The sequence below is a fragment of the Andrographis paniculata genome, unplaced genomic scaffold, assembly GCF_009805555.1.
Source record: "Andrographis paniculata isolate CXL003 unplaced genomic scaffold, ASM980555v1 Contig54END, whole genome shotgun sequence".
In the NCBI taxonomy this organism is placed as follows: domain Eukaryota; kingdom Viridiplantae; phylum Streptophyta; class Magnoliopsida; order Lamiales; family Acanthaceae; genus Andrographis; species Andrographis paniculata.
The window spans coordinates 3,324,858-3,333,419 of NW_026137589.1; the positions used below are offsets into that span (position 1 = coordinate 3,324,858).

The 8,562-nt window shown below is 26.5% G+C and overlaps 1 protein-coding gene across 1 annotated transcript; it reads left to right on the top strand.

Annotated features, from left to right (window-relative positions):
• Positions 1 to 2,878: 2,878 nt before the first annotated feature.
• Positions 2,879 to 4,057, top strand: LOC127255422 (uncharacterized). The gene has a single exon (XM_051280933.1). It carries the CDS (start codon positions 3,113 to 3,115, stop codon positions 3,725 to 3,727), a length of 615 nt encoding a protein of 204 aa, XP_051136890.1. The 5' UTR covers positions 2,879 to 3,112; the 3' UTR covers positions 3,728 to 4,057.
• The last annotated feature ends 4,505 nt before the right edge of the window (positions 4,058 to 8,562 follow it).

Below are 8,562 nucleotides of genomic sequence, written 5' to 3' on the forward strand. Positions count from 1 at the left end.
TTGTGAGAATAAACAATATATTTTTATAAAAATATATTAGATAAAAATACTTACAATATATAATATGCTTTGGGTGTGTTTATTTTATAAGATGAGACTATAATATTATTTCAATATATTATATAATCACCAGATTAATTAATATCATATTTGTTTTGTTTAATTAAATATAGAATAATATAGATTGTTAGATGCTATAAATGACAATTACACCTAAAAGTTTAGCGGTTATTTACATCATCTAATATGGTATCAGAATATTATGTCTCGAATTTGAGTTTTACCATCCCTCATTTGTCGTCGTTCACGTACAAGTTTTGCTTGGTGGAGTTTATTCCTTTTTAAATGCGACAATCATTTACATTATGTAACATGAACTTAAATATAAATTTTATTTGAAATAAATTAATTCCACCTATACCTTGATTAATTATTCATAATTAATGTATTATTATAACAAATTTAAACAATTTCGGATTTTAATCAATTAAAGTAAATAAGTGATTAAAATTAAGAAAATAATATCATCCAACTTAATTACACTATAAGAAATTATCAATTTTGTAACGAGATTTTTTCGTTCCTAAATTCACTTTTTTTGTTACTAATGATATTAGAGACGGAATTAGAGATGAAATCATGTTAACTACGTGAACTTTAGTAACGAAATTTCGTTATAAATATACAATTTTTTTATTTTTTTTTGTAGTGTACTGTGAGTAAAACACACCCTTTTTGTTTCAATTCACCCGCTAATTTTACTTTTGGAACAATTTCTAGTTAATACTTGTTTTGTTTCATCCAAATGTATCAATTTGTCATATTCTTTAGTCCCATATATATATATATATATATTTATTTATTTTTATTATAGTAAAAATAATTTTATAAGTTGATACCAAAATATTTTTTTTAAATAATTTTTATTTCAAATAAAAACTTATAGTATTAAGTTAATTCATACAATTTTCAATACAAAATACTATTGAAAATAAATCTCAAATCAATATTTCAAACTGAAATTAAAAACCAAACAAACCCTCAATATTCATATAAATTACAAAAATATCACCAACACTTAAAACATTTAATACTTTTATATTTGATTCAAATTCGTATTGACAAAGGTTTACTAGCTAAGAAGGCTATGACTTTTTTTTCCTCAAAATTTTAACAAAAAAAAAACTAAAATATCAAAAAACGTATATATATATATATATATATATGGACGGATCTACGTTCTGTCCAATAATGGCACGTGCCACCAGTAATTTATTCTGATAAAGAAAATTTATTATAATTTATTAATTGTGCTACCAGTAAAATATTACAGTGCCCTCATTAAAAATTTAAAATAAATCGTTATCCAAAAAATTAGATAAATTATTTAAAATTTAAAATTTAAAATTTAAAATATCATCAGTGTCAAGATAATTAAAATTCAATTCAATTAAAATGATTAATTTATATTTTATAAAAATATAATACTATTATGTTATTTTTCTATTATCAATAATAATTTTTAATGTTTCAAATGAAGCCGTAAATTGTTAGTATGTTTTTTTTATTATTAATAAAATTAAACATTTTAATTTTTTTTTTATTTTAAAGTTATATATTGTGTCACAAGTGAATAATTTTTTTTAGATACAGGCTATATATATATATATATATAAAGAAAAACTAAAATTCTCAACACTCACCATATTTATTCTTTTTCAATGTTGTTTTATTTTGGTCCTGTGCTTTACAAATAAACCCTACTTTTGTTTACAAAGTAGTATTCCCTTCGTTCCATAACAAAGTATTTATTTTTCCATTTTAGTCCGTCCCATAACAAAGTATTCATTTCATTTTTTTTTAGTAATTGTACTATCTACTTAACATTACAAATATCCTTACAACTTACAATATATTACACAAATGTTATTACCTTTATATCACAGTCATTTTTACTTTATTTCTACTATATCCCAATACAATACTAATATTTTTAAAACTGCGTCCAAAAAGCAAATGAATATTTACTTATGGGACGGAGGGAGTATTAAACTAATTAAACAATCGTTTTATACAATATAACCGTTGAAAGATATATAATAATTCATTATAAGTACATAACTAAATTTGCAATTTTACATTCATTATATATAAGTATTAAACGAAGTGATTCATGCATGCATGCATATATATATATATATATATATGTATATATTATATATGGCTGCAACGACAGGTCCCGTGAAAGTACACACCATCAATTCACGGAATGCAACATATACTATAATTATTACTGTAATAAAAATAAAAAAAATAAAAAAATAAAAAAAAAAGAAAAGAAAAGAAAAAAACACTATTATGCATGGATGGTTTTTGTTCCACTCAATTCTCTACAACATTCTAGACCATTTTAATTTCCACTATATTCATGATTCTTCCTCAACATAAATTTTAATTTCCTAAACAAGATTATACTTATTATTTTATTTATTTTTATTTTTTCGTTTTTATATTTTTACATTATTAAACCTAGAATGTATTTTCATTATCCTTCTATATATTACACTCAATGCTTAGTTTTCTTTGGCTTCAATTTTTCTTGTTTAGGGCTAACCCCAAATAATATATATAACAATGACACTAAAAGTTATATAAAAAAAAAGGGAAAGAAAACAAGAATCTTGAAATTGTGATCATAGATAACATGTAAGTTCATGAAAAGTACTTCTTTTTTCCCCCTCTATGTAAATAATTATTAAAAAGTAAATTCAAAAGAAAGAATAGTGTCCACATACATAAGAGGATAAGTTTTGTCCACATAAACATGCATCAATCTTGGCCCAATATCTTTGTTCGAAACATTATAAATTAAAATGTTGTCTTGGTGATACCCTAATATCTCCCAAGTTCTTGATTCACTTTTCTTGTCCTAAGTCTCCAAATTGTCCAATTTTATTCAACCTTATAACTCTTCATCTTCATGCTTCTTCTTCTTCCTCCTCTCTTCTGCTCGAATTTCAATTTCAATCCCTTCTCAATATCCCTCAAACGGGCCATCGATCGATAGGTCACACAAACCCTAATTCCTACAAACTCGATCGACAACCCTAACATGGCGCCGAATCGAGACTCGACATTTCTCAAAGCATTCACGGCGAACACCAACGCCGCTCAAAAGCCCTCGAAGCTCTCAATGGATAGCCTCCAACGCACGATCTCCGACATCTCCTTCGAGCTCATCAGCCAAGAAACCCTAAATTCAGAAAAATCCAATAATAATAACAGCAACAACAACAGCCAACAACAACTAAACTCGTTGCCTCCGATATCGGAGGTCGAGGACGCCAAGTGCGAGTGCTGCGGAATGTCGGAGGAGTGCACGCCGCAGTACGTCAAGAAAGTTCGCGAAAAGTATTGCGGCAAGATGGTTTGCGGCTTGTGCTCGGAGGCCGTGAAAAACGAGATGGAGAAGAACGGCGGGAAGATGGAGGAGGCGGTGAACGCGCACGTGACGGCGTGCGCAAAGTTTAACCGGCTCGGGCGAGCGTATCCGGTGCTGTGCCAAGCGGAGGCAATGCGAGAAATTTTGAGGAAGAATAGGGCTAAGTCCCTAAGCCCTAGGGACAAGGGCGGCACTTATGTGCCCCCCAAGAAGGGCGGGATTGCGAGGAGCTCAAGCTGTATTCCGGCGATAACTAAGGATTTCAAAATGCAGAAGATGGTATAAAGATCGATCATATATATACGTATATGTGTATATGTATATGAATGATCATCTTGATGACAAATAAATTACTTAATTTGATCAAACATAGGTAGAAATGGGTAGTGAAGTTTGAATAATTGAGTAGTTTGTTTTTGTGTTTGATTATATATATATATAAAACTCATGTTTTAGGTTTTAAGGTTGGGTTTGTGTTGTAAGAGTTGTTTGTTTTGTTGTTAATTTTGTTTTTTGTTTTTTGTTTATTTGTGATGTTTCGATGATGTTTAGTATATTTATGTATACTTAATTGGTTAATAGAGAAGCAATGACATGGGGTTTATTTAATTTTTATTTCTTGATATATATATATATATATTCATAACTATATTTTCATAACTATATTAACTATATGTATTGAGTGAAGAATTATTTATTTTATGTACGTGAGAATCTGTAGCCGTAAAAGCTACTTTAGATAAGTTCGGGATTATATCCTTGAATATTGAGAAGTTGGGACGATTCGAAACAATTTTTTTGAGATTTCAATAAAAATAATGTACAATTCAACTATCCATTGCACTGAAGAATAATTTTGAAATTATATTAGTATAATTTTTTTTATTATTATTATTTTGCTTCATTATATCTTAGATTGTTCTAAACTTGAAATTAGAGATGATATCTACTTCTATTTACACCTTAATTAAGATACGAATCAAGTGAAGACTTAGATGAGGATTTATATTTGTTAAAAAGAAAAAAGAAAAAAAAAAAGAAAAGAATTCGAAGCCATAGTCGATGTTCAAGTCTAATGAACAAACTTTTCTTAATCATCGAACTCCTACCGGGTTTGTTTTGTGTTTTATTTTGAATTATTTTATTTTATTTTTTTAATTAGTGAAATATGAAAAATTGTATAGATAATATAAAAATAATAACTATGTGTAATATTTAATTCTTTTGAAGAAATGTGTCCAAATTTTTTGGAAAATAAACAAACCATACTACATATATATATATATATTTCGTTGGAGACTTTTATCACACACATATATATATATATATATCGTTTTTATGGGATCAATATTTCTTATACGAGGACATGCTTTACATATTACTTTGATTATTTGACTGAAGTAATTAAGTAGAAGTAGTCCTATATTTAATTTTGGTATTGTAACATATGCTGATAAGGTACTTTCAGAGTTGACATGATATAGACCAGTCATATATACTACAAAAAAAATATATCAATTTTGTAACAAGATTTTTTCGTCTCTAAATTCACTTTTTCCATTACTAATGACATACAAAATTAGAGAGGGAATTGTGTTAACTACGTGAACTTTAGGAACAAAATTTTGTTACTAATATATTACTTTTTTGTAGTGAAATGGACATTTCGAGCATCATATATCGATATGAATTTAATTTTATCAATTTATTAAAATATATTTTTATATATTTAACTTTTTTTTGGTATTGAAACTATCACATAGCTTACTCATTATAGTTATGTCAGCACATGTGACAATAATTCAATATCAAATAGGTTATTTCGATAATTATTAATTAGGTGAAAGGTTACTATACTCATTTGAACAAATCAATACTATATTTGATTTTTTTCCATTCAGCACCCGTAAAGCAATTATAAAATACAGATAAAATAAACAAATATCACATATTAAGTGATATAAAATCAAGTGATTTCTGTTTATACTTGTAGATGTACTGTACATAAATGTGTTATGGTTACGAGTCCACCCGAGACTACCAGGCTAAGAACATCTTAGACGCTTTGTGTGAGAGCATCCATCTCTTAGAGGACTTAAAAGTATTGTTATGGTATATAAGTTTGTTTCACCAAGTAGTTTTATAGTATATCTAAATTTGATTATCTAAAGTTTTTATTGATTTATTCATTTCACATTTTGAATGAAAAAAAAAAAAAAAATCAATTTAATCCTCGATTGTTTAAAATAAAGAATATATATAATATATTTTTTAGAAAAAAATAAGTAGATTAGAGCGAAGTTAGAATTTAGAGAGGAAGAAATATTGAGTTGGAGTTGGTCTTAAAGTATAATTTTAGAATATTTATAAAATATATAATTTTAAATTTATCTTTATTTGTATATGTACATATTATACTCTCTCTGTTTCACATTTTGTGTCCGATTTATTATAAATATAAGAATTTAAATAAAGTATAATTAGTAAATAAATAAAAATATATTAGTAAAAAATATTATTATATAATAAAACTAATTATAGATTAAGATAACTAAATAGTATAATTAAAATAAAAAATTTAAAATTATGAAATTTAAAATATCATTAAAGTGTATAATTATATTTACTCAAAAGGAAAAGACAAAGTGAGGCCAACGAAAATAGAAAATAGTGGGGAAAAAAATGTACGGTAATTATCTATTATTAACAAAATAATATCCCATTTCAAATAATAAAATCAAATTTTCAATAAAAGATTGAAAATATTAAAATGGCAAGAAGTTAATTTGGAATGTGATTAGCCTTTCCAACCAAACAACTTTTCTTGATCTTGAGCTGTATGATCCACTTTAGTTTTCCTTTCTGCATTTCAATAATGACATATACATCACTAATATATATATATATGTACAGGGGCGGACCGAGGTGGGGGCACCCCACCCTACCCCAGTGTGTATATATATATATATATATTTACTTATTTAAATTTATGTATTATTTTATTTAAATATATGTAATATAGATAAATGAATAAATAAAAAGATATTAAAAAATTGAATATCTTGTCTGAATAAAAAGGAATAAAAAAAGAAATATTTATAATACAGTGTATAACTATTATTATTGTTGTAGTTTGTTATTTGTATTTATTTTTTTCAAAATATAATAATTAGAATGATAATTTTTTCGAATAACAAATAAATATTTATAAATAAAATATACTTCATTTGTCTCAATACAATAGTCTTTGTTTATCATTTTTATCCGTCTCAAAACAATAGTCTCATTTTCATAAATAATCATATCACTGTAAAACTACCTTTACTTTTTCATTATTATCACACAATTGTCATTACTTTTTACCCTAATACACTCACAGAGGCAAAAAAGTTTTTTACCCGTACTTTTCACCCACTACCAATATAATATTAATATTTCTTAAATCTCGTGTCAGATACAATTCAAACTATAATTTTGGAACGAAGAGAGTATTATTTTATAAATTTCAAAATTAGCTCCCCCTTAAATATAATTCTAGGTCCGCGACTATATATATATATATATATATTCCTTAATTAGTGAAAAAAACAATTCGATATTCGATGATGATGATGATGTTTGAGAACAACAACACACTTTTGCTCAATGATAAATAGAAGATTCTGTACATAAATAAGAGTCTAACCACTAAAGTTTAAATTAGCTGACATCCCCATAAGAAACTCAAAATAAATAAATAAATAAAATAAAATAATAATTTATTTATTTATTTATTTTCACTATTTGTTTTTTGTGCATGCATGCATGCATCTCAAAAGATTCAGCAATTTCCTTTTATCCATTGGAAGGTTAAAAGATTGGATTCAGTTGTTTGGAATATAATCATGACTTCTTGGAGACCATGCAATAAAGAAAATGACCTTAGCTAGCTTCAATTGTTACTTACTTAATTTATGATCTTCTTTCTCTCGAAAAAAAAAAAAAAAAAAACCTTTTTCAATTTGATCTCTTTTAACTCTTTTTATGTCGGAAAAAAATAATCATCTTTTTAAGTCAAGAATATAATTGCAATTAATTTGATCTCCGGTAAAGAGATAGCTTATGTAGGAATGAAAGATTAACTCTTAATCGTGTTAAATTTTTCTCTAAGATAGATTGTCGTTTTCTATTTTCAGTTGTTCAGTAAAATTAAAATTTTCAAATTATGAGATAAACAATTTAGGACAAACACCATTAAGATGCAACCTAAGATATATACATAATTTGTGGTACGGTGGGGATGATTAGCCTCAATCAGTACATTAATTAGTGGGCCCAAAACACATCTAATTTTTTGTCAAATAAAGTATGATCTGGTGGTGTAAGATGAACTCGTAACCGAAAGATCATGGGTTTAAACCTTCGACGCCTCCACGTTACCTGCCACATGTGTGATTTCGAAATTTGGCAATATTCCTTCGTGTTATTTAAAAATTGTTAAATTCTTCACTGTATTTTTAAAAATTCTAAGGTTTCATTTACCTTTTGTGTCATTGTACTAACATTAAAAATATTCTTATAGTTGTATAATTTTTTGCACAAATGTCATTGTAATAGCATTATAAGACACCGATACAAATATTTTTGTCATTTTTTCTTGATTTGTATTATATTTTCATATAATAATTAATATTCAAAGATCAACACGCAAAAAGTAAATGGATCCTTAGTGCCAGATAGAAATAGTAATATTTTTTGGAGAATTTGGGTTGAGAAAATCTCCAATTTACTGTCAATATTGTTGTTGGTGGGTAGAAAATCTTAGTTTATTGCGAGAATGACCTAGACAGGGGACTACAAATTTTGAAATTATAAATCAAACTCTTTTTTCTTTTTTGTTGGGATGTCTACCTTTGCTGGATGAACCCGTTCTTGTTAACTTAGTATGTTTTATAGTAATTGTCTTATCCCTTTTGTTTGATTTATCATTTATCATGTTAAATTATATCTCGATTGGTTATAATATGACTTCATATACACATGCAAGTTGTATACTGCCTATAGTGATTGTGGTTGTGATCCCAAATATTCCCTCCGTCCAGCTAGAAAGTATACATGTTTCTATTTTGGGACGTTCAATT

Bases quoted from the DNA above. Each gene is read 5' to 3' on its own strand.
- LOC127255422 (XM_051280933.1), top strand. From the start codon at position 3,113: ATGGCGCCGAATCGAGACTCGACATTTCTCAAAGCATTCACGGCGAAC.